We start from the raw sequence: 27,228 nt of genomic DNA, 5'->3' as shown, positions 1-27,228 counted from the left end.
TTACAAATGAGAGGACAAAAAGCGTTACACATTATTAAAGCAGTTTATTCCTTATACTCACAAAATGCCCTTGGAATTTTGGATTGTAATAGGCATGTTTGTATTTGTTCCAGAGATTTCCCATTGCTCTTGTTTTGAATGACTATATATATAGTTTTAAATTTGTATTATCACATATTGCATTTGTGATTTTAACCTAGAGATAAAATTCCTCTTTGTATTCCATTTCTAGTGTGGAGAATCTCTTAATTTTGCTAAACATGAGTATTTGTACTATTTTTTTGTTTTAATCACTATGGAAATTTTATTTTTAATCTTTCATTAAAGTATGAAATACATATGCATACAGAAAAGTACCCAAAACACAAGTGAATAATTTAATGAATATTTACAAAGTGAAAATTCCTGTCATCAGACCGGGAAATAAAACATTTCCAGTCCCCCAGAAAATTCCCCATGTGTCCCTTTCTGATCACAAATCCTGAATAACATGCCTAAATCCATTAATTTCTACCCCAAGGTAGCCATTGTCCTGACTTTTGTGGAATAAATTTCTCAATTTTCTTTCTCTCTTTTTAAAAATAGTTTTACTACCTATGAATGTATCCCTGAACAATATAGGTAGCTGTATTTGAACTTCACATAAATGAGATCATACGCTTTGTTCTTTTGTATTTTGCATTTGCTTCAACTAAAGAGATTTTTAAAAATCATCAGTAAAAACTGTTGGAAAGTATAAACTTATTGACCTTTTGTAAAGATATTAAAAATAATAACTTTTAAAAATAATTGAACTTTATTTTTAAATTTAATACCCTTTAAACTTTGAGTTATAAGATTCTAGCTATGAACCTTTATAGTACTTTTTAATCATTCTTTGTAGTGAACATTTTTGGTATTGTGGGGGTTTTTTCATTAATTTAAAATGCTTCTTGTTTCAGAATTGTTCATGGGAGAGATGAGGAACAGCTTAGTGTAGTAAAATGATTGCCGTGTTGTACAATTAAAACCCTCCATGTCTTCAGACTTCTGGCTGCAAAGGAATCCCCCTAATGTGAAAATGCTGTATCTGGTTATTCCTCTAGTTCATTTAGGTCCAAGTAAAATATTTTAATTTATTATCACGTAATGTGATTCATTTGCAACCATTACTAACCATCTAGGACAAATAATTCTGTCTTTTATTTCCATATCTTTAGGAATAAAGATTTTCAACCTCATTTTATAGCTCATTTGAGGAGTATAATTCCTGCATATAGAATAGTTTAGGTTGGGCAAGAGATCTTTGAATAGAGGAAAAATGTGTGGTTAGGGGCTAATAGGTATCTAAATTTGGAGATTCTGTAAGAATAAGTAATGGGGTTGGGAGTAAAAAGAGTTATTAAGTCAGTATTAGAAATTTAGGTTTGTCAGCACGTGTGTAAATAAGCTTTCCAAAAGGATAAAGGCAAAGGAATCTGGTATTGAACCTTTGAGAGTAAATATTACCAATAGGTCAAAGAAAGATTCTAAGTAAAAGAAATTATTAGTTTGATCTATGTGACTATTTTTTTTTCTTTTTTTTATTAGTTTCTGCTTTATAACAAAGTGAATCAGTCATACATATACATCTGTTCCCACATCCCCTCCCTCATGCATCTCCCTCCCTCCCACCCTCCCCATCCCACCCCTCCAGGCGGTCATAAAGCACCGAGCTGATCTCCCTGTGCTCTGCGGCTGCTTCCCACTATCTATCTACCTTACGTTTGGTAGTGTATATATGTCCATGCCTCTCTTTCCCTTTGTATGTGACTATTTTTGATGTATAACAATAGTAATTTCATTTAGTTCAACCTAAGAGAAGTAATGAGAAAAACAGAGAATATGGTTAGTATATTGAAGTGTTTAAACATAAGGTTTGTACTCACAGCTAGGTTTGAACCTCAGTTATGCCACATTCTCATTGAATGAACTTGGGTAAGATACTTTATTGCTCTGAACCTATTTCTCATCTGTAAAGTGGTGATAATAATATCACAATATTGTCGTGATGATTAAATAATATAATGTCTAAAAATATTAATCATAATATCTGATATATAGGAAGTAATTAATAAATATTGCCTACTGTTATGAAATGGGATTGGCCTAAAGAGGACATAGGGAGTCACAAAAATTGGGTCATAAAAGCCATGATTTAGTTAAATATAATTGTTAGAGACATTAGCAAAGGCAATTTAAATTCCATTGCTAAAGGATTTTTTTCACCATGGTTCGTCACCTGAATCACCAAACACAGAAAATTATCTGAGTGACTGTTTTCTCAGTTTGTTCGAGGATTGCTTTATAGCTAATACCATTCTAGGTGCATAGGAAAGAAGTTAATTCATTATAAACGGTGTATGCCATTAGGACTTAATTCTCTTGTGTCCTGTTTGAAAAGACTGCAAGAGTGTTGAGGACTCATTAATGCTAATAAAATATTCATGGTATTGACTACACAAGGAAATTAGACATGAGTGGTCATGTAGCTAAATACAGGGCATTTCAAATTTAGGTGATGGACTCATTAAACTTCTAGAAAGATCATGAGAAAAGGAAGGACTATGGAGTGGGGAGTGAATAGAACAGAGGGGTTCAGAAGCCTCTTCACATTGATTATTTTTAAGATAGTGTAAATACATTGTCATAACAACGTTGATCCTTTCCTAAACAAATTTTAAACTGAGTACTAAATGCAAACTTGAAATGTGCATTGCTGTCTTTACAAGAGCATTTTCTTTTAATTTGTTGCTGTTTTGGTGCTGCAGAGTAAAGGAGTTTGGAATTAGTCCATCAGACATTCCCTTCTCACAGGGTAGTGGCAGTCGCCCTGATCTCTCTCCTTCTTATGAGTATGACGACTTTTCTCCTTCAATTACCAGGTCTACTTCATTCTATACATAAGATGTTTATTTTAATAGTTTCTTTTGGATTGTGCTATGTATAACTGTTTTATAGCATTTACTTTCATAGCATATACTTTTGTCCTGAGCCATTTTATTTTTCATTTTCATTTTGTTTGGCAGATGGTGGTTATACTGCATGATCTTCATTTTTATGTACTTTATTAATTTGCTTTAAAATGTTGATTTAGAATTCAGGCTTCCTTTTCCCCTCTCATCTTTTTAAGGATGATGTCATCTTTGCATATTTACCATTGAAGGATAAACTGTCTTATTTAAAATGAACAGTTTACATTCTTTCTGTCTGCAAGGAAATTACAAGGCTCCTCTTGACTTAAAAAGTGTACCCTCTCCCAAATATGTAAATTGAAGTTTAAGGGGTAAACTTTTTTTAATGATAGAAATTTACAGCTTATAATCTTTATAGATTAGAAATATTTCACATGTAGCTGTTTTAATTGAGCCTTCTAACTACCAAATCTGCAAAGTGTATTAAATTCTTTGATTTTGGGGGACTTCCCTGGCGGTCCAGTGGTTAAGACTCCGCGCTTCCACTGCAGGGTGCGCAGGTTCGATCCCTGGTCAGGGAACTGAGATCCCGTGTGACACACGGTGCGGCCAAAAAAAAAAAGATTTTTGACTGTGATTCATTTATTGATCTAAGTGCCATTGTTAGCATTTTTCTGTTCAGCAATTTAGTTGCAACAAGTGTCTCTTATTTATTCTGAAATACTGAATCTGCATACTTTGTTGATTCTCAATTTGTTATGCACAGTAATTATGTTTGAAGTAATTGTAAAGTTATATACCTAAGTAAATTCCTAAAGCTTCACAGCTAAACATACCTTTAGTATTTCTACAGATTTCAGTTAGATTTGATCTGGAAAGCTGACATCATCAATATTAATATGTTTATTGAATTGCTTTTATATTAAATTAGTTGATATTTCTTGTTCCTCTGCATGAATCTTTGTTAATTATAGATACCTCTTATGTGTTTATAGGGTGAAAGAATTGACTGTGGATCCAGCTGCCGCTGGTGATGCCCGTCCAATAATGCACCATCCACCAAATCAGATTGATGATTTAGAGGCACAGTGGGGTGTGGGGAGTTCCCCTCAGAGGGATGATCTAAAACTTCTTTGTGAACAAAATGTAAGTGACATAATATGGTTGTAATTATCTAATCTTAGTCATTTCATCCATAGCAGAAAAAGTGAAAACTATCATCTAAATCAGGGATCAGCAAACTACAGCCTCTGGGCCTGCCATCTGTTTTTACAAATAAGGTTTTGTTGAAACATGGCCCTGCTCATTAAGACCAGAGGTGACAAAGATTGTATGGCTCACAACCCCAAAATATGTACTAAAGTTCACTGACCCCTGATCTAACTATTCTTTTTTCCAGATTTTATACTGATGTTAAAATTTGGGGATTTTAAAAGTAATACAGGGAAAAAACAAGTTTAAGAGTTGTACATACAATATATCACATATATAAAGCTTAGAAACAAGATTATGGACACATGCACATGTATTAAAAGGATTCATGAACTGTATCAAAAATGGAAAAAAATCTGACATTTGTTAAATCTGGTTGCTTTCTGTATTTTTGAATGTTTGGTGACATTTCATAAATTTAAAATTTTGATTCCCCTGTTGCTTAAAAATAATAATATGTGCCCACTGCATAAGGACAATGAGGTATAAAGAAAGAACAAAAAAGCACAAACACATTTTCATATAGTTATTTAACTTCATTTTTTTTTTTTTTTTTTTTTTTTTTTGCGGTACGCGGGCCTCTCACTGTTGTGGCCTCTCCCATTGCGGAGCACAGGCTCCGGACGCGCAGGCTCAGCGGCCATGGCTCACGGGCCCAGCCGCTCCGCGGCATGTGGGATCCTCCCAGACCGGGGCACGAACCCGTGTCCCCTGCATTGGCAGGCGGACTCTCAACCACTGCGCCACCAGGGAAGCCCTAACTTCATTTTTTAAATGTATAATCTATATAGTTTTGTATCATTCTTTTCCCACTAAGAATCCTATAGTGGCATTTTCTTATAATGATAAAAGGTAGCATTTATTAGTTGCTTACTTCATGACATATATTTGCTAGGCATCTAATGATCTGATAGAGTCCTCACAGTTTCAGTGTGGTAGGTACTATAATTATCCCTGTTTTTCACTTGACTAAGATCATACAAGTAGTAAGTACTGAAGCCCAGCAGGATTGAAATCTGGGTCTTTCTAATACCAGAGTGAAATCTTAGGTCAGCTAAATTGATTGCTTGCTGCAATAAGATATTCTTTGGAAACAGTATAACTTAAGTTAATGTTTTTATACTTTCCAGCAGGTATTTTAAAGTCCAAAATATTCTAGAGTAAACAAACAGATATCCTACTTTTTGTTATCATGTTTCAAAATACTCTACAAGGTAGGACTCAATGCAGCAGTTCTCAACCAGGAGTGACTTGGCCCCTCTCCAGGGAAAAATGTATGGAGACAGTTTTGGTCATCACAGGTGGGATAGTGTTGCTAACATCCAGTGGGTTGAGGCCAGGGATGATGCTAAACATCATACAATGCACAGGGACAGCCTTCCTCCTCCCCGCCAAATTGTCTGTAGTGTCGAAGTTAAGAAACCTGGTTTAAAATAAGAGTTCTGAACTTTGAACCATAGAGGATAAAGAACTAAAAGTGAAATCCTGGTATTAGTCTATCCCCTGTCCCCAAAACGTTTGAAAGAGACTGCAGTTGCTTTTTAAATCCTTAAAGCAAAAAAAAATAAAAATCCTTAAAGCAAACCCTGCATTGCTCCTAGATACAGTGCCTCCAGAGATATGGAAAACCAGAACAAGATAGGCACTCCCTATAGCAGATCTCTCACATTTTATTCTTGCATCTATTGGGTCTTTGCAGGACCCTAATTTGGAGAGGTTGGCTAGGTGACCAGAACTAATCCAGAGGCTTTAAGCATGACATCATGGGTTCTTGCAACCTCCCTTATATATGAGAGAGTGGATTTCTTTCAACTTTGCCTTCCCCAAGGAACTGTCTTGAGATGGTTCAGCATTAGCCTTTAGTTAAGTATTGGTGCATGTGTACATATTCTTATTGCTATATTAAATTTTAACAAGGTAGATTAAAATGGGATAGTGTCCAGGACATGCCCTGGAGATAAAAGTAATACAGGTAGACAAACTAGAGGACAATCAAGTGCATTAGAATTCCATAAGTAGTTGTATAAACAAAAAGTATTCTGAGTGGGCTGCATGGAAGTGATAGGAGTTTGCATAATATCTTGAAGCAGAGAAAAGACAGGACATTCTCGGATTGGCAGGGAAGTGGGCAGATAAAATGAGTAAAGGTGGTTGACTGTGTGTTTACCAGAAGGACAGAGAATATGAGAGAATCATGCCTGCATGTCCTGATTAAAAGCAGATGGCTCTTTTCCCAAAGAGAAAATAAAAAATTCTTTAGCCAACTTGATTATACAAACTTTTAGGGATGGCAGCTTATTGATGAAAGAGCCAAATAAGTCAAAGTCTACTTATAATATTTAATTTAACGAAAATACACACATATTTAGAATTGTGTATTTTATTTGAAAAATGTTGCTTTTCCTACTGACATTTTATAAAACAATTTTAAGGGTACTTCTCAATCACTACAGCCACATTTTGAGGAAATAAATCATTAGATGTTAGAGTTGGGAAGGAAGCTCAAAAAAGAAAGCAAGGCCAGAGAAGTTTGACTTGATGTAGGACCAAAATATATGTTGCATATACATATGTTGAGTTTTTGTTGATAAAGTTGTGAATTGTCCATTAAAATTTCTGTAAAAACCAGTAAGTAAATTGTAGAATGCAATTCAGAAATTAAAATTTAGTAAGAGTTGAATCCTTCAGAATACCAATTTGATAGTCACAGTCATGAAAGATATTATGTTTACATCTCTCTTCTAGTGAAAAGAAATATAAGACATATGTGAATTAAATTGTTAGGGAAAGTAAACAACACTGAGGAAATATTTCAGTGTATTTCTAGCCTGTGATGAATGTATTTTTGAAAAGTTGCACTCCAAAAGAGATTGCTTTTTTACAGTAATTCTGCAGTAAAGCTCGGGATAAGTGAAAACTGTCTCTTACTGATGTGTTTAAGCTTGTCTTACTGAGTGTTATGTTAAATATTTTTGACCCATAAAAAGAAATTGTGGCTTTGCCTTTCATGTTTTGTTTTAGTTGTCTTTAACATTCAAGCGTCCTCAATTTCTAAGTTGCATTTTTGTAGATGACACAGAAAAACTACTTTTTTATTATAACATTTAAAATATAAACTTATGTCATAATTTTTAAACTATTTTTATTTTAAGGAAGAAGAGGTTTCTCCACAGTTGTTTACTTTCCACGAAGCTGTCTCACAAATGGTAGAAATGGAAGAACAAGTTGTAGAAGATCACAGGGCAGTGTTCCAGGTAAAGTAAGACAGAATCTTTAATCAAATGTTTCTCTAGAAAAATTAACTACCAACTTTTGTAATTCTTTGAGTATCACACTAATCTAAAAATAATACTTGTTTATGTGTAAGTATATGTGTATTTGTAGGGCATATGACACAGTAAATTTTGAATAGAATGAATGATCACTACAAACAAACTTTCTTTGCAGCTGTGATGGAAAGATCTAGTTTATTTCTTCTGTTCTCCCAATTCATTTGCTTTTGTCAGTTGTCCGTTTATAGAGGAGTTGAACTTCTACCCTCTACTACCCCTTTTTTCATGGTAGGCCAGTTTGTTTGACAGCAGTAGGAAAAACTCTTCTAAAGGGTATCAGAACAATTGAGGAAGAGTCAGTCTTGGCAGGAAAGGGGGAGTATTTCAGGAGAGTTACTGTAGTGACTGAGCTGTCAGTGGCAGATGACTGAGGGGTATTATATCCCTTCCTATAGCAGTAACTCCTTAGGTATTTATCCCATTGTGTGTTAAACCTATTTAAAAAAACCTTTTACCATATGATCCTCCCCTCTCCCTTTTTATAAACAAGAAAATATTCTGGGGACTTCCCTGGTGGCGCAGTGGTTAAGAAAACGCCTGCCAATGCAGGGGACACGGGTTTGAGCCCTGGTCTGGGAAGATCCCACATGCCGTGGAGCAACTAAGCCCATGTGCCACAACTACTGAGCCTGCGCTCTAGAGCCTGTGAGCCACAACTACTGAGCCCACGTGCCACAACTGCTGAGCCTGCGCAAATAGAGCCCGTGCTCCCCAACAAGAGAAGCCACTGCAATGAGAAGCCCACGCACTGCAACAAAGAGTAGCCCCTGCTCACCCACGCATGCAGCAACAAACACCCAACGCAGCCAAAAATTAAAATAAAATAAATTTATTTTTTTAAAAAAAGAGGAAATATTCTGGAGGGTGATACCTTTGAGGAAGTGAAGATAATTTTGAACATTTTTATGGAGACTGTACAGTCAGGTTGCCCCCCGCCCCCTTCCCACAGTATATAAATCCTTCGTCCTGTTAACCTATATTCCTTCTCTGATGTTGAAGAAATCTTCATTTATCTGTAAACAAACATTAACATTCCTCAGCTCTCGCCATTCAAGCACTTGGATGAAGGTCTCAAAAACATAAGAGAACTGTTTATAACTTCAGAATAGGGTATACATTGATTAAAACTGTTGCAGTTTTAGTCAAATCCGTATTATGGGAATCTCTTCAGAGGCCTAGGTATTTAGATTAAATCAAAAAAGGACACTTGTAATTTAAGAAAATTGTTAGAACAATATGGACACCCATAAAACTCAGTCAGGTGAGGCCTTCAAACTCAAATTTATACTTGATGAGTCAGAACTAAATTGGTACATTTATAGAACAGTTGTGTGTGCAGCACAATTGAATTGTCTTGGAATCCAGCAGTAGACTTGTGAATGCCTTGTTAGAATGAGGTATGCGCAACAACTACTGAGCCTGCACTCTGGAGCCCGCGAGCCACAACTACTGAGCCTGTGTGCTGCAACTACTGAAGCTCGCGCACCTAGAGCCCATGCTCTACAACGAGAGAAGCCACCGCAATTAGAAGCCCGGGCACTGCAACGAAGAGTAGCCCCCGCTCGCCGCAACTAGAGAAAGCCTGCACACAGCAACGAAGACCCAACGTAGCCAAACATAGCTAATTAATTAATTAATTATTTTTTAAAAAAAGGAATGGTTTTCTTGAAGCATTTATGAATAGTACTAAGTAGCTACTGTTTAGTGGTTCATTTGACTCTTCTAAAATGGGCTATCCTGGGAATTCCCTGGCAGTCCAGTGGTTAGGACTCTGCGCTTTCACTGTGGAGGGCGCGGGTTCAATACCTGGTCAGGGAGCTGAGATTCTGCAAGCCACATGGTGTGGCCAAAAAAAAAGGGCTATCCAGTGTTCCCTTACAGTCAATAATATTGAAGAGCTAGTGTGTAGAATTTAGGATTACCTCTTGGCTCAACCACTGTGAGGCCCCAAATGGATATGTTAATTCCAGATGATTTACAAGTTCTGGGCTCTCATAGGCCTCATCAGATTGATCAGTAACTTTATTATTACACCCGTTGTCGCTCTGTTTTAGGGACAGCTGTTGAAGTTTGAGACTTACTCTGCTCATTGGTGTGTGTGTGTGTGTGTGTGATTCATTCCCTCCCCCAAGCCCCACTCAAAGTTTTAACAATAGGAAAATGAAGTCATCTTGCTTGGCCTGTCACAGTGGTGTTTGTGTTCAAATTTAAGGAAATATTTCTTAATTTTACTCTATAAGTAAAGATGTTTTATGGTTATTAATATTTTAGAGAATACCATCTTGAGTATGTTTGGTTATATTAACATGAAATTTATTAATTGGTTTCTGTCTTATAAATTGGCTCATTGGATTATTGATTTCTTTTTCTTCGTCATTTTAGGAATCTATTCGATGGTTAGAAGATGAAAAGGCTCTCCTAGAGATGACTGAAGAAGTAGACTATGATGTAGATTCATATGCTACACAACTTGAAGCTATTCTTGAGCAAAAAATAGACATTTTAACTGAGCTGCGGGGTAATTCTTTTTTCATTTTAGTGTTTGAAATCTGCCTAATATTTGTATGTAATTAGTGGGAGGATTTCATATTGTAAGAAGATATCTGAAGTGAAAATTACGGGTACATTTAACATCTTTGTAGAGGTACTGAAGACCAACGAACCATTCTGATTTTTCTAAAAATGAAACATGAAAAACATTTCAAGTGCTCTCTAGTCATCTTTTCTTTTAGTCTTTGGAGAAGGTAAAGACCTCTTATGATTAAAGAGGGACAATATATTTTAACAAGTTTGTAAATTTTGTATACCCATTCAGAGTTTTAGTTTGGTGGGCCGATGCTTTTCAGAATTATTTTCCTTGGTTTAGGTCTATTACGGGTCATCTTTCTATAGCCTCCAATGTGCACCTCCTTTCTGTGCATATTGTCATGTTTTTCCTTTGAACACTTGTTTTAAAAAATGAAGGGGAAGGTTTCAAAACAACTCTTTCTACTTTGCTTATGAAGGGAGGCATGTGGTTTACCTACATGCCATGGCTTCTTTCTTGGCTTTTTAATTAGCTTATCTCTGCAGCTTCAGATAAGCATGTATTGTATGTGATTTCTTAGGCTTTGGCAAATTAGCTATGTTCATTTATATGCAAGTAGGTTTCTTTGTATGTGCATGCAATGCAACATGAAACCAGACTGAAGTTGCTAGTTTTTAGCATCAAACAAGCTGCTTCAAAATTTTTAAACTAGGTTCTTTGTAAAGTTGGTTATTTGAAATCATATCCTATAGTCAGCAGTGACCGTTTTGCCAATTTAGAATTGTTTGTGCAGATGTAGGGTTTCTAAAATTTGCTGGTTTTCATGTTCTTCATATTCAAGCCTTGATTTAAAGTGTTTTGATCATTTTTCTAATCTGTCATAATGCACAAGCAGCTTTTTCGGTATGCATTTTATTCAGAAGACAGATCACAATGCATCCTAATTTTTTTTCTTTGTAAGATGTAGCTTTCAGCTTAGTTCCTTTCCTTAATTTTCTCAGGGTTCATGTATAAGCAAGCATATCCAAACTTTGAAGAAATTACTACCTAGATATTATTCAGTCCTTCCTTAGAAAAAAAAATTTTTTTTTTTACCATCCAGAGATAATTTTGTTATTAACATAAGAAGTTTGAGAGCTATTATATTACCAGGCATCAAATCCAGAAGTCCTTAAATTCCTTTCTTTTTTCTTTTTTATTAGTTTGGCTGTGCTGGGTCTTCATTGCGGCACACGGGCTTCTCTCTAGTTGCGGTGCAGGCTTAGTTGCCCTATGGCATGTGGGATCTTAGTTCCCCAACCAGAGATCTAACCCGTGTCCCCTGCATTGGAAGCCAGATTCTTAGCCACTGGACCACTGGGGAAGTCCCCTTAAATTCCTTTCTAAATTTCAGAAAAGTCAACTTTTTTTTTTTTAATAACCACAATTTATTGATAGAAAAACTAGTTACAGAGTTGAAGTGATTAACCACAGTGTATCAGCAAGTCCTATTACTCAGGTGTTTTGTTTTTAAAATGACCTATTTATTCAATTTAATGCTGGAAAGAACTAGTAAAATTTACTTCAGTCTCCTTAATTCCTTGAGAGAAAAAAGTCAACTTTTTCAACATCGTTTTACTTAGGAAGAGGGGAAAGAAATTGAGATTCCAACTTTGTATCTCCCCTTTTTTCTGAAAGCCATAATCTTTGCACATTTTAAGTTGGGAAACTGTTGGAAGGTGCTGTCTCTTGTGCATTGTGTGATGCTTACAAACATCCCTGGTCTCTATTGACTAGATGACAGTAGTACCACCCCAATGTGACAATCAAAAATGTCTGTAGACATTACCAAATGTCCCCGGGAGGGGAGCGAAAATCACTCCCAAATTGAGAACCACTGTTATAGAAAGATTTCTCATCTTCACACAGCTATTATTTGCCTCCTCCAATTTTTACTTATGTATTTCTTACTCTTAAGTGACTGAATCAGTGCACGATAGACAGTAGGACAGAATTGTAAGGCCAAGAAATGTGTGTCCTTTAATTTCCCTTCCCCATCATGCCCTTTTGCTATCCCTGATGAGGAAAAAATGACATGTTTTCTTAAAAACTCAATCTTAAAATTTCATAGCTTAAAAAGGTAAAATAGGAATTGGGAGTAGACATTTTCTAATACTGAGAGAAGAAATGTCTACTTTACACACATATATAGCCTCTTTACACTGCAAAAAGGAATTCAAATAAATTAAAATTGAATGCTGTAAAATGTGCCAAATAGAACAGAAATCTGTTGAAGATAACAAAAATAACCCACAAGTATTTCCAGGAATCTGAGTCTGTTGCTATAGTTGAGCACTGTTCTGAGTTTCCGGACAACAAAGAAGGAAAAATCCTGAGTTAATAAGAGAGCTGATTTGATAGGACCCATAAAGTTGTGTGCTGCATTGCATGTAATGCAAAACTTATTCCCTTGTTCTTTTCTTTTTCCAAGATAAAGTGAAATCTTTTCGTGCAGCTCTACAAGAGGAAGAACAGGCCAGCAAGCAAATCAACCCGAAGAGACCCCGTGCCCTTTAAATCAGCATTTGCTGCTAAAGGATTCCCAGAACCCTCGCTACTGTAACATACAATGGTTCAGCTGTAAGGGCCATTCGAAAGTTTGAAATTTTAAGTGTCTGTGGAAAATGTCTTGTCCCTTCAACCTGAATGACATTTCAATTTTGTGAAACACTCCTTTGTCTACAAGATGCTTCTAGTCCAGGCGGCACAACCAAGGTTTGGGAATAGTGAAGCATTTTGTTTCATTTACCCACATAGTGATTTACTTTTGAAGATCCTTGCCAATTTTATTTTCTGTATGATGAAATAAGATTGTGGACTTGATCCAGAGGTGACTAGTAGGGGGAAGCCACAGCATTTCCTTTTAACTCAGTTCAATTTTCATAGCAAGACTGAGTTTTAAATCCTTTGCGTGCATGCATACCTCATCAGTGATTGTACATACCTTGCCCACTTCTAGAAACAGCTGTGCTCACCTCTTCCTGCTTTGTGCCTTGACTAAGGCTACTGACCCTAAATTTCTGAAGCACAGCCAAGATAAATTACATTCCTTATTTGTCATTGTAAATTACCTTTATTGTGTGTACATTTTTACTGTAATTGAGACATTTTGTGTGTGTGACTAGATTTGCAGGATGTGCCATATCATTGAATGGAACTAAAGTCTGTGACAGTGGACATAGCTGCTGGACCATTCCATCTTATATGTAAAAAAATCTGGAATTATGATTTTAAAACCATATAACATGTGGTTATAATTTTCTTAGCATTTTCTTTGTAAAGAACTAAAATATAAACTAGTTGGTGTATAATAAAAAGTAATGAAATTCTGAAAAGAGTTTTATCTTAGGATAATACATATATATGCAGTGTGTGTTCCAGTGTGGTATTAACAAGACTAATAGTGCAATTTGATCTTTACCAATACCATTACTTAAGTTGAAGTGTCCATTAGCACCCCAAAATGTACCTTTTAAATGGTACTGTTAAAGGAAATTGGCTTCTGATGCATGAATATGTACATGTACATTGAAAGTAGTCCATAATAGAACTGTTAGTTTAAGCCAAGTATAGACAGTACATAACTCTCTTGAAAAAGAATTTAAGCTAAGAAAGAGATGACTTTGCCTTAAAAGGCAGATCTGACCCAAGTTCCACCCATTACCTAATGTATGATGTTTCACCATTATTTGATGAGAATCACTAAATTCTCACCCATCACTTCATCTAGGGCATGCTGCTTTTTAAATGGTGGCACTTATTTTTACAGATTGCTATTCCAAGGAAGAAAACTGGCCACTTCTCATGTAAATATTTTGTTAGAAGATTTATATCTCTCTCTAGGAGTTTTCCCTCAGTTCCCAGGATAGTGTCTAGGAGTACATTAACAACAAAAAAAAGTCTCCCAAGGGTGTCTTGTTTTGATTTACTCTAGGGAACTACCAGCTCATTCATATGGGCTAATGGGAAGCTATGAATAGAGTCACATGAGCCAGATTCCCTACTTCACTGTCCACAGAACTCAGAAGGTCGCTGTGGGAAATCCTAACACCATGGTGAAAAGCTCCTCTGTAAACTTGAAATCTAGAACAAGTGTAGATTTTCACAGTGTGCTTATTATTAAATCTATGGAATGAGTTTTCGAGACAGTTTACTTCAATACAATCACCTTTGTTTTGGAAAGGACTCAGGTTTTCTTGCAGCTGTAAGATGTTCTATTTGTGTTTATTTCAAGGAGAAGAGGAAGAATGGAGAACTGTTACCATTGACCTTACAGAGGCTGTTTAAAAAGGTAGTTTCTGAGCCTAACCGATCTTCAGAGGAGATAAAGAGATATGTGAATTTACTCATTTTAAAGCACAACAGATTAGTCTTAATTTATTATTTAAATTAGAAGGGTACTATCTCTAGAAGGTCTCCTCAGTTGGAAATGTACTGCCTTATACTATAATGGCTTCACTCTGATTAGTATTCAAGGTATATTAAAAATCAGTACCAGAAAAGATCTTGGTAGTATAATCCATTCCTTCAGTTTTACAGATAGGGAAATCTGAAGGTTATAAAAGGGACTGAAACTCAGCAGTCCATAGGAGGACAGGGAAATAAGAGGGAAAGCTGAATTAAATCTTAAATTTAAATTTTCCTTTAAGGATAGAGATGGTACAAGTGAACTTTGCTAATTAAGTAGTTTTGTGAGATTAAAAAAACCTACTCTTAATTATGTAGTATTTATGTAACAAAAGTGGCTTTGTGCAGTTATTATTTAAAGAATAACTTAAATTTTTTGGATCTGGATTAAACATTCTTTACTTTCTCAGACTTGAAAGCTGATATCCCTATTAATAATTAACTAAAAATATACATTATTTTAGTTATATAGGAATGTTTTAATATATCACTTTGAAGCCAGATTTCTAAAAAATCTGTTTATGCAAACAACCTGTCTTTTCCTTCTAGGTTCACTCAGTGTACCTCTGTTAAAATAATTTGGATTTTAACTTTAAAGCCAGTGTTGATTTATAAAACCCTTTGAAATTTTAAATCTATGACTATCTCCCTAAGAATAAACATACAGTCTTATAGTTCATTTCACTCTAGTTGAGTATCCTCATTTACAAGTAAGGAATGCCCAGAAGTAATATGCCTGGCACCATGTGGTGGCAGTAGCAGACTCAGGCTTACCTAGAACCCTAGCCTATTATGCTGCAGGATTGCTAAAGGGGTAGGCAGTGATAGAAATTATATAGGATAAACAGAGAAAGAATGAGAGAAGCAAAATAACATTTTAGGAAACAAGGAAACAATTGCTTTACTGTACACATGAATAACAAGAAGAAATGGTATGGGGAATATGTGACTAAATTAAGCATATTTTAACTTTATGACTTGAAGAACAAAGGCCTAAAGAGCTAAAATCCTAAAAAAAAAGGTTCTCACAGTAATATATAACATAGAAAATATTAGTGTAACATCTTTATATAATCCACTGTTAGAAATAACTTTTAAGTGTAAAGTTGTGCGTGTCTGCGGCTCTTAAACTTGAAGAGTATCATGTATAAATTGGACCCTGCCCTATGTTATATATTAAAATCAAACCAAAACCAAAAAAGAAACAACCTGTATAGTTAGAATTGACTTCCTTCCTTAAAAATTCAGAGTAATAAATGGTGACAACAGTAGTAAATCAAAAATAGTCAAGCACATAGTGTCCAAGCATAGTTCATCTTCTCAAATTATTAAGAATATATAATTCGACTTTGTTGAGTTTGGAAACTTCTCTTCTGCAGATACCTAAGAAAAATGGATACCTTCTGCATTGAATCCATGTAGCAATCTGAAAAAAGAAACCAAAATGGGATGGTATTGAAATGCTAGTTTGTAGCAAGTAACAGTGCATACATAGTCCCTATACCATGAATTCTAAAACACAAATACATCAGCAAACCTGTGAAGCCCACCCACTCCTAACACTAGTCATTAAAGAAACTTTATTCTTCAACTAAATTTATGAGATGTATATTGGTTAAAACCACATCATTTTGGTGCCTCTTCTGTCATAGCCTGTATGTCTTAAGGCATGATGAATTTAACTAAAATGATCTTAGACCTACACTATCCCTGGCCTAAGAGGACACTGGCCCTTGTTCCATTTCAACCTGGTAAGTGAATGTGAAGCTGTTTGGAATTAGAGGCAGGAGAGAGATGAATGGCTAATCTCATGTGTCCGTTCTTCCTCTCTGAGTTCACTGTTACTGAGTTTCAAATTAAATACTGCTTCTCTCTGGATACCTGTGTACTTATTAGATCCTAGTTAGCAAACTGCATGTTTAGTAACCTTGAAGAAGATTAATAAGAATGAAGGAAAATAAAATGAAATATTTCTACTTAGACCTCCTGCCTGAGATTATTTTCAGAATGGCCCATAAGAACCATCGAGATGGGTTAAGATATCTGAAAAAGGAAGATGGATACTTATGAATAATGTTCAACTCCTAGGATTAACATCTAATAAAGATTCAGTAGTACTGCTAGCCTGCCAATAAAATATAAGCACCATTTGTCTCAATTACATACAACTGTGTTTCTAGCATAGAAAAGTCAAACCAATGACTTTTATAACAATCTACCCTCTTTTTTATCAGCCTCTAGACCATGGAAGCTTTAAAAATGAATTGGATAAACAGGAAAAAAATTATGGTTTATTAGTTAGGAAATCAGAGTGTTAGTGATTAAAAACGATGAATACAGGTTAATAATTACCTGGGTAATTTGACGCCTTACTCTGCTTTCCTAAGACTTACTTGCTTAATCCAAGGAAAACAAATTTCGGTCTATATTGCCCGGTTAATTATGACACCCTTCTTTTGTTTCAGGTGTGTGGAACTTGCCTCAGTCCACAAAATAAGTTACTGAACCAGTTAGAAATGAACCAGATATGATTGTAACTAATATTTCATACTTAAAAGCTATTCTCAATAAAGAAAAAAGACCCAACTATATATATTATGATTCTTTTACCTTACAGGCTACTTTGAAGAGACAAACTGTTAAGACTAACTGTGAATGGGAGTTGGGGGAGGGGGCTAGAGGGGAGGAGCATGCACACCACCACACACATTGCCACAGAGGTTATCTCCAGGCTCGGACTGTTCTCCACCGCTGTTCTTACAGAAAGTGTTCGTTCTGCTGCAGCTAACTAGCCTCCGTCTTCTACACCAAATACTATTCCATACCATGGAAGTGCTATGCAATAACTCCCAGGTAGCACCTTATACCACTTAAAAGCCTTTAAATTTCTAAATCTGAAGGTGTCACAGTAAAGATATGTAAAAATGTAGGAAAAGGAAAATGTAGTTACCTGATGAAATCATCTATGTCCATGGAACGGGCCCGCTTGTCACTAAAGCCTGTGCTGGTTAGGATTTGCTGTATTTTATCTGCTATGCTGAAATCTTCTGGTATTATCTATTAATATAAGATTCAGAATAAATGAACAACATATCTTTAATGAAGTCACTTTGACTCTTTTTTTTTTTTTTTTTTCAGTAAGTCATAAACAGTCACCTTATCTGTTCATGATAGTTTTGGAAAGCCTGTTTGTGCAGATTAAGACTTGGATCTCATTAGTTAAGTGGTTGATTTTTTAGCATATACCAAATACACAGAAGACCTTGAATGAATTAAATCATGTATATTGCCCTTCTTCTTCTTAGAAATTCTGAAATAGTTGTTTCAGGTGTCACAAAGTACTTCATAACACAAAGTAATTAAAGCTATAAAATAAATTTTACAGCAATTGTTACTTCTTTAAAAGTAACATATTCTTGGTACAAATTTCATTTTACCAGCTAGTTAAGTTTTTCTCATAGATGGCCTCTCCAACCCTTGAGAATATTTCATACTTTACATCTTTCATCTAAAAACTTTTCTTAATCCAGCATAGTATTTCCTATGTAGGTAGATGTTCAATGACTTTATTCATAAAATGGAGGTAGCAATGTGGTACATTAAACCATGTAAGATCTGAGTAAAAAAATACAAAGGAAATTTGCTTTTATCTGTCCTCTCCATTTAATTAGCTTGAAAGAACTAAAAAGTTATCAAACATCACAGTCATTATATATGGATATGTCTATGTGTGCTCACACACACAACTAGTTAAAGAACATGTTGCACAGATACTATAATACAGAGACATGAGTTCACAACCAGAAACCTACTATTTATCTCATACTTTGTTCTAATTATTTCAATTTCTGGGTACTAAAAAAAGTCACTGAGAAAATAGTAACTTTAAATTTGTAATTGCTACGTAAGCAACAAGCAAGAAGGGATGGCCACAATTCAAAGGCTAGCAAATGGTACACAATTATTTTAAGCTGAGTAAGTTACACAAGCTTAAAACTTTGAGAAAATTATGATTCAACTGAATCTTTTTATGGCAAAAAAAAAAAAACCTCAGAGGATGGAGTGGAGTATTCAAGGGTGTTCAGATATATTCTGCAAAATACATAGCAGCACTGACCTGTTAGAATTCAACTTCTAGTGCTAGTTAGACATGACATACTGTCTTTTAAGGATCCTATGGAATGTTCAAAATTAAGAATCTTGTAATGATATATGAAACAGAATAGGAAATAGAGGGACATTTTAGAACACAACAAATTATTGAAACAACAGAAACATTTTCTGCTTACAATATTATGGACCGAACAGTGAATTCTGTAGTTTTTTTCCAGTAGCTGTTGCACTGCACTTGACCTGTATTACATAAAGACATGATATCACTATTATTCCCAAATCAGATTATAAATAATTTTCTTTAAGTTTATTGTAAGATTAAATCTACGTTCCATATGGCGAAATTAAGGAACTAAAAAAGGTGCTGAATATTTAAACTTCTGAAATAATCGCAACTACTAATATTTAAAAAGTAAGTCCTGATAATCATCTCTCACATTCTTAAAGAAGTTCTAGACTCCACAAAACATCATCTACAAACATTTTTTTTCATTGTGGCTTTCACCTTTCTTTTGACCTTGGGCCCCAAATTGCTGTTATATTTTTCCAAGTTAAAATGCCATGAATCTTTCAAAAATGTGGAAGGGGTCCATCATCACCTCATCTTTCCAAGGAAAAACTAGGCAGGATGTGTGGTCAGTTTTTGGTTTTTTCCCATTTTGCAAAAAAAACCCTGATCTAATTCCCAAGTCCAGGAACTTTTCTTCACCAAATTCTCCTGCCTCCCAAAGTACAAAATTAAAAAGATAAAAATGCGTCTGGACATGGATCATGTTTATGCTTTAGGGTATCTGTTCAGGAAAAAGGACCAAATTCTAGCACTTAGCACAGTATCTGAAGCACTGATCCCTCATATATCATAAATTAGTAAAATACTTACTTAAATGCAGCAGACAGTGTCTTGTTTTTCCTAACAAAGGTGATCCTTACTAGGCCATCCCATTCCTGAAACAGTAGATGGATATTTTCTTACAGAATATTAAACCCTGCCTATACCTACTAGGTATTATTTTGTGTTAATATATAAAAATGAAAGGAGTGATGGAGTGATGAAAATGTTCTATATCTGGACTGATGAAAATGTTCTATACCTTGATCTGGCTGGCACACACATGCAAAAGTAAGATGCATACTTGATTTTCACACTTCTGTGCACCTCACTGAATATTTTACCCTCAATTTTAAAAATAGAAAAAAAATATATATTTGTTCCACATCTGAACAAAGAACATGGCATTTATTTAAGTATCATTTTCAAAAAACTCAAAACAGACATGATTTAGAATATAGCCTGTGCAATACACCTAAGTAAACCTTGCAGGAATAACTGACAACCACTCCACTGCCACCAGTTACTGACCACATAAGCAATCACATTTTTATCCCATGTGATTGCAGTAAGGTTTTACATCAAATCATCTGGCTTTCTTCTCTTTTAAATGGCAGAAATCAGAATTTTGATTAAAAAGTGTTACTTATACTATTTAACACAACTATTTTCATTTTATCTTGTTTCCCATGTCTTATTCAAATAGATGTATGTTTTCCATAGTTATAATCTTCAGCAAGTTGCAATGGCATTCTAATCTTTTTACCTTTTGCAAACATTTTCCATGCTCTTGAGGTCCTCAACAACTATCTTGGGTCATATAATTCCATCTACTCCATCACAGGGATGTATCATAATTAACATTCTCCTGTTTAGACATTTAGGTTGACTCATTACCTTTCTGTTGCTACAGACACACATCTTCCAGGTTGGACTTTTTTTTCCCCTTTACTGAATGACCTAGTTATTTTAACCTCACCTGAAAATTGATAGGTGGTGGTGGATTCTTAGGTTCTATCCTTACGACACTGGATTCCACCTTGGGTGGTGGTCTGAAGTTATTCTTTCCAACCTATTAATCAGAAAATGTTTAAGGAGTCCTCTCAAAAACAACTTTAAATAGTAATCAAATATGATTTCCTCCCAGAAGGCACAGCTAGATGCTCAAGGATGAGTTAAGCCACATTATTTCAACAACAGTCACATACTTTCATTAGATGGTCCACACGTGCTAATAGCTGTGTATTAATTGACAGTCTGCAGTATAACTTATCTCCAGGTTTTGCAACCAGCCGGAGAGCAAATTCTCTTTGAAACATAAGTACAGCACATCTGAAAAGACAGCAGAAAGGAATAAGGAACAAGGTCATTTTCAACTATAAATGTATTTTAACTGCAATGACTTTTCTTAAGTGGGAAATAGAGCAAAGCAATATCTGGGGTTAATAATTAGTCCAGCTGGCCAGAAGGGAGAACACTTTCAACCTGAGCTTTATTACCACAAAATGATCCAGCTGCCTTTGGTTTTCATTGTGTAATGGCCATAGCTCTAACTCCTTGCAAATGTAAGCCCTCAATGATCAGATGAGAAAGTATTTCAGATCAGCACTAGTCCATAAGCCCCTCCAGGAAAAACAAAACCCAGGGACTTCCCTGGTGGTCCAGTGGTTAAGAATCTGCCTTCTAATGCAGGGGATGCAGGTTCGATCCCTGGCTGGAGAACTAAGATCCCACTATGCCACCGGGCAACTAAGCCTGCACGCTCTGGCGCCCAGGTGCCACAACAAAAGATCCTATGTGCCTCAACTAGGACCCGACACAGCCAAATAAATATTTAAAAAACCGAAACAAACCCAAACGAACAAAATTGGTTCAGTAGCCGAACTGTATTCATGAGGTGGTAAACATCCCTGTGGAAGAGCTGAGGCAGATTGTGACATCAGTGTCCTCCTGATTTAACAGGTTAAGGAAAGTGGACTTTTTATTCAGCAAGCAAGGGGGAGGCTCCTGAACAGGAGAAGAGCACCTTCAAAGCTGGGACTTGACTTTCAAACTTTTTTGACAATAAGTCACACTAAGAAGTACATTTGACGTTGCAACACCTGCCACAAATCTCTCTCTATATATATGTTTAGGGAACTCAAACAAAAAGTTTCATGAAACTATAATCACCTCGATGACATGCGCTGAATGCCCTCTGATATATTCTATTCCATGTCAATTTTTTTCTAAATGACAGTCATGGGGCTTCCCTGGTGGCTCAGTGGTTAAGAGTCTGCCTGCCAATGCAGGGGACATGGGTTCGAGCCCTGGTCCGGGAAGATCCCACATGCCATGGAGCAACTGGGCCCGTGTGCCACAGCTGCTGAAGCCCGTGCACCTAGAACCTATGCTCCTCAACAAGAGAAACCACCGCAATGAGAGGTGCGCGCACCACAACGAAGAGTGGCCCCCGCTCGCCACGATTAGAGAAAGTCCACATGCAGCAACGAAGACCCAATGCAGCCAAAAATAAGTAAATTTAATAAATTTTTTAAAAATGACAGTCATGGCTCACTATATTTATTTTATAACTACAAAGGAGTTTTTTTTTTGTTTTTTGTTTTTTTTTTTTTGCGGTACGCGGGCCTCTCACTGTTGTGGCCTCTCCCGTTGTGGAGCACAGGCTCCGGACGCACAGGCTCAGCGGCCATGGCTCACGGGCCCAGCCGCTCCGCGGCATGTGGGATCTTCCCAGACCAGGGCACGAACCCGCGTCCCCTGCATCGGCAGGCGGACTCCCAACCACTGCGCCACCAGGGAAGCCCTACAAAGGAGTTTTTGACCTGCGATTTGAAAACTACTGGTACAGACTGTACTAGAAACCAGTTAGGAGGCCACTGTAAGAATCTAGACATAAGGTAATAAAAAGTTTGACCTGGGCTAATGGCAAGAGCATGAGAAAATAGGGAAACACCACCTGGTCTCAGGAGCAGGACTTAGACCACACCTCCCCCAAATAACTCTGGCAACTGAAAAAGAGAAAGAGAGAGAGGAAGAGAGAAAGCGGCACACAAATTGGTATTTTCTACAAAACAAATTCTCCAGTAGTTTTTCAGCTGAATTAACCTTAATCTTTGGCTGCCTGTGTTCATGGCCTAAACTGTCAATTTTCCTAAGATTTGGCAGTAACTTTGTTCTTCTTGTCACAAACCTGAAAAGAGGTCGGTGCAGCAACAGCTTGAAGACAAAAGGAGAAGAGATCTGTAAGAGAATTAACTAGTTAGTTTTGGGAAAGACACACCAGAAAACAATTTAGTATATATAATGTTCCCTACATTTTGAAAACATACCTGGTAAGGCAAATTTGCCACACAAGCATCAAAAAATGGCAAATCTGTTTTCAACACATCACCCACCATTACTTGAAGTTTGCTGGCCAGAGGCCTGATAATAAGAAAAGAAAAGCAATTAAAAAGAATATTGTTTCATGAGACTGAAATGCACTTTAATTCTATTATGTATACTCACGTGCCCTGAACTCTTTTGTGAAGTTCAGCTACTAGCCTTAGGTCAAGTTCACAGGCGATTACCTAAATTAAAACAAAAAAAATTTTTTTAGGTTAATTATGGAGTATAAATCTTTTCCTGTTATCTCAATGGAAACTTACATGATTTAAATGAATTAAACTCCTTTTCCCAATTCTACCATCAATATTCCTTCAATTGTACTCTACCAGCATATTTTAAAGAACTTATTTAAGAGAATTTAATGAAGAGAGTATTTACAAAATGTGGGAATGGGGCTAAGGGAACAACAACAAAAACACCACCCAGAGAAGTAGACAACCGGACTATGTGAGCATTCTACCCAAATAACTAACAGAATATTGTGCTCATAAAAACTCCACGCTTTGTAACTCAACTGATGACGAAAAAAATACACAATATGTCTTTGTAGTAAATGTTCTTAGAAGCACACAAAGCAACTGCTCCTGGAATGAGTATATCACTTCTCTCATCTCCTAAGATCCAGAACATACAGCACAGATAACTTCTCAAGTAAATGAAAAGGGATACCAGATAGGCTAAAATTTTAATTTTATTTCAATATAAGCTGAGGTTTTACTGACTTCCAGGAAGACCACATCTACAGAGTAGATACATGTGCCGTTTAGTCTGTTTAGCTCCCAGGTCCATTCTCCAGCTTTCTCTGTGCCTGTAGGGTGATACAGTTCAGCTCCGTTGCCCTTTGACTTCTGGTTGGGATTGGCTACTGAAAGGCAATGGCCTGATGAAAGGCATTACCGGTGCAAGGGGCAACGTTGAGTATTTCCTAATGTCTGCCCGTGCCTTGCACAAGTTTTGGCAGCGGCTGTGTTCTGCTACGAGTGGCCCCTGTTCGATGGCTCCTGCTCTTAACTGGGCTCCAGTAACACATTTCCCTCCTCTTGCCCCTTGAGGTCTTTGGATAGTAACTATTTCCTGTTGTTGCTAGTCCCTAGGTTTTTCACTAATGTTTACTGGTTCCCTTAACATTCCCACATTTTGTCAATGGTCTCTTCATTGAGCTCTCTTCAGATAAGTTCTTTAAAATGTGTTGCCTACTTCCATCAGAGACACAACAGTGGTCCAATTTAACTGGAACTAGGTAAGCCAAGAGACAAAGAAGGTACCAGCAGTGGCCAGGTGACACCCTAATCTCAGAGGCCTGTGCTAGATCTCCTCCAAAGTCCTAAGGTCCAATGACTCCAATTGCTGTGCTTTGTTCCCCTGAGCCTAGAGGTGGTAGCTGCTCTTTGGAATTACTACTATTACTACTATTGGGTTACCTCAGTGTTCCCATTTTTTCTCTTAGTCCTCTAGTAACCATGTAACCAATTCCCTGTATTAAATTCCCTGTATTGAAATATCCAATGTGGTTTGTTTTGCTGATTGATATACCCCATATTTTCTTTTTCTTTTAATCCATTTTTAAAAACGGAGATACAATTGACATATAACATTATATTAGTTTCATGTGTACAACATAATGATTAGATATATGTAACATTCATGACCACATAATTACAATTTTCTTTTCTTGTGATGAGAACTTTTACTCTCTTTAGCAACTTTCAAATATACTACACAGTACTGTTAACTACAGTCACCATGATGTCCATTACGTCCCACGGCTTACTTATTTTATAACTGGAAGTTGGTACCTTTTGACCTCCTTCACCCAGTTCGCTCGTATTTTCTAAGATAAAGTTTCTAGCAAAGGAGCAAGTAATTAAATAGATCTGTAAGCCACCCGAGCTTGCTCACATAGTAATTTCTGAAACCAAACACTAAATCCTCTTTTTACCTTTTTTGCCTTTTCTAGCAACTTTACAGTCATATTGCCAGTTCCAGGTCCAACTTCCAGCACCACATCAGTTGGTCTTAAGGCAGCCTACAAGCAAGCACAACCACTTTAGCTTTACAGGCACAACTGTTATAATTTAATTTACATCTGAATATCTTTACTCAAAAGTGCTCAGTTACATCTTATCCTGACTCCCTTTTTAGAAGATTCCTTCATGATCTATGTGCTTAACAAAATTATCTCATTAACATTAGGTGCAAGTGGAAATCTAACACCTCTCCTAACTTGGGGCAATAGTTAGGAGTCAGAAAAGCAGGAATAGCAGTTCTTTCTGAGAGTTGCAGTCTGCTTTCCACCTTTGAAATGATTCCAACAGCATCTTGTTACCAACTCTGTTACCACCAAGTTCAAACTGGAAAGGTCAAAATGATAACCTTGCCTGAGAACCATAACACGTTGTACCAGTATTTCTCAATTCTACATCCATGTATGGTTTCAGGGATGCAGGAGTATCCAGAAATCGTACACAAAACTTGGTGTCTGTATGCACACAGCTGCAGTTCATAGCCTTCACCAGATGCTCAAAGGAATCCATGAGCCAAAAAGGTTAAAAAGCTAGGCCAACTCTCATTTTGTAAACGGCACTAAGTCGAGATTACCTATGTAATGTTCTTTCTACAGTTCCAGGATGCTTCCTTTGCAATCCTGAAAGTAATTTGCACCACCTGTGTTTCTTGTCCTAGCACCCAATCATCCAAAACAATAAGAGAACATCAATAACCCATACAGGAAGAAAACTCCAAAGAGTTTATATGTGGCATTGGCTTATACCATATAGGTTTCTCTGGAGAACAAACTTCCAAAGGTGTCTGTTTAGACATAATTTTAGGGTCTGGAGTAAATAAAAACTAACAGTGATAGATGGTGCCTAGAAAAAGTGATTGGGAATAAAAGAATAATAATCTGGAATCGAACAAGTAGAAATGTCAAGCTAAGAAGTAAATAATCTACAGAAAGATAAAAGAATTTGGAGCCAGGAGAAGCCGAGACCCACAGAAGGAAGCAAATCATATTGAAGACAGCTTGTGAATCCTACACAGTTCCTCAATTCATTCAACAAGTATTTATACACCATCTATTTTGTGCCAGGCATCCTTTCTATGCTTAGATATTCCTAAGAATAAAATCAGTAACCCAATAACTCTCTCCCTCTCCTCTTCCACACCCACCTTATCGATAATGCTGTTAACAATGAGAGGATTTTTCAAAACGTGCTGCCCAATCCCCGTGTTGAACATGAGTCCTGGAAGAAAACATGAAATAGCCTTAATTTCCCAACTAAAATCAAATATTGGACCATCCCAGAGAAGAAAGCAGGATAGTTGGGTTAAAGTATGTGCGCCAACGAGAGCCACCAAACGTCACGCTTGGAGCCGGGATGACAGACTGTTTCAGTTCACCCCTTCTGCTGGAAAGGAAGCCAGAGGCTGCGCGCCGGGCCTGCGGCCCACGCTCCGGGAAACCCGGGACTTGCGCGGCTCCCAGAGCACGGGCCACGCCTGGTCTCACTGTCCCGGCCCAGAACTCCGTCATCGCCCCGGGTTCGGTCCTGCCGGAAGACCCAACCCGACGGACCCCAGCTCTCTCCCGGCTGTCCCCACCTCCTACGCTCTTCAGCTCCCGGCGTTGTTGTTGTCGCTCGCGGCGCCGGGCGCTCGCTCCTGACTTGATCTTCGGCATCTCTGCAGGCAGCAGGCCCACAGGCCGGGGAAGTTAGAGAAGACCGGAGCCTGCAACCGCGAGTCACCGAACCACGTGGGAATCGCCAGCCCGCACCAACGGCACAGGTTCTGGCCACGTCTGGGGAGGGGCGAGGCCCCGCCCACTGGTTTGCTCCGTGGTGCGCCCCCAGAAAGAGGGCCGACCTTGGGGCCCGCTGGCCGCCGGGAATTGAAGTCATAAGCTGAGAGAATGCCTGGCCTCGGAAGCCTACAGATCCCAGAAGACACCGCGCTACCGATTCTGGCAGCTTGGATTGGCTAATTTGGAATCGGGGGGGCGGGGCCTCGCCCCTACCCACACCGAATGTGTTAAACAGGTTTTGGTGCGGTACCTCAATGTTGTGGAGGAAGTTTGAGTTATATTAACGCAGTTAGGCCTGTGGATGCTTCATCAGGCCAGGTTCTGGAATCGCTGAAATCCAAAGAAGGTTTCTTTTTGTCACGTTCCTCGCTCCTGTTTCCCAGCCGATCGTAGGGTGAGAATCCCAGGAACTTGGGAAGAGGAGCTTGCTCCTCTAGGGGAGTGAGTTCTCCGCTGCTTGAGTTGTGGAAAGTAACTCTGAGAATGTAATTTTCTAGTTCCACTAGAGCTACTAGTTGCTTCGCTTCCTTCTGTGCCACGTCATTAATTTCCTAAACTTTTCCATATTGAGCTCTAGCTGTGTATTAAACACTATTGGGTGCTAGAGATTCAAAGTTAAATAGGAAACTGCTCTTCTCAAAGTT

General features: G+C 37.2%; 2 protein-coding genes across 5 annotated transcripts in view; one reads left to right on the top strand and one right to left on the bottom strand.

Annotated features, from left to right (window-relative positions):
• Positions 1 to 12,598, top strand: part of KIF2A (kinesin family member 2A) — a gene marked incomplete at its 5' end in the record, with an annotated part of 68,782 nt that extends 56,184 nt beyond the window's left edge. For 2 of the 4 annotated variants that reach the window (XM_079702350.1, XM_079702349.1), the window contains 5 exons: positions 2,790 to 2,903; positions 3,929 to 4,079; positions 7,298 to 7,399; positions 9,860 to 9,995; positions 12,475 to 12,598. In XM_079702350.1, coding sequence (XP_079558476.1) covers positions 2,790 to 2,903; positions 3,929 to 4,079; positions 7,298 to 7,399; positions 9,860 to 9,995; positions 12,475 to 12,560 — 589 coding nt within the window. In that variant the 3' untranslated portion in view covers positions 12,561 to 12,598. The remainder of the gene's footprint in view (positions 1 to 2,789; positions 2,904 to 3,928; positions 4,080 to 7,297; positions 7,400 to 9,859; positions 9,996 to 12,474) is intronic. The other 2 variants (XM_079702352.1, XM_079702351.1) reach the window with 1 other exon arrangement.
• Positions 12,599 to 15,336: 2,738 nt separating this feature from the next.
• Positions 15,337 to 26,522, bottom strand: DIMT1 (DIM1 rRNA methyltransferase and ribosome maturation factor). Its single transcript, XM_079703457.1, has 12 exons — positions 26,383 to 26,522; positions 25,951 to 26,024; positions 24,722 to 24,808; positions 22,903 to 22,964; positions 22,725 to 22,818; positions 22,586 to 22,635; positions 20,601 to 20,724; positions 20,372 to 20,464; positions 19,444 to 19,508; positions 18,740 to 18,803; positions 17,401 to 17,507; positions 15,337 to 15,876 (listed from the first exon to the last, which is right to left on the bottom strand). Exons 1-12 carry the CDS (start codon positions 26,459 to 26,461, stop codon positions 15,834 to 15,836), a joined length of 942 nt encoding a protein of 313 aa, XP_079559583.1. The 5' UTR covers positions 26,462 to 26,522; the 3' UTR covers positions 15,337 to 15,833.
• Between the last annotated feature and the right edge of the window lie 706 nt (positions 26,523 to 27,228).

This window comes from Hyperoodon ampullatus (genome assembly GCF_949752795.1).
Source record: "Hyperoodon ampullatus genome assembly, chromosome: 4".
NCBI lineage: Eukaryota > Metazoa > Chordata > Mammalia > Artiodactyla > Ziphiidae > Hyperoodon > Hyperoodon ampullatus.
This window is presented reverse-complemented; position numbering and strand designations above follow the sequence as displayed.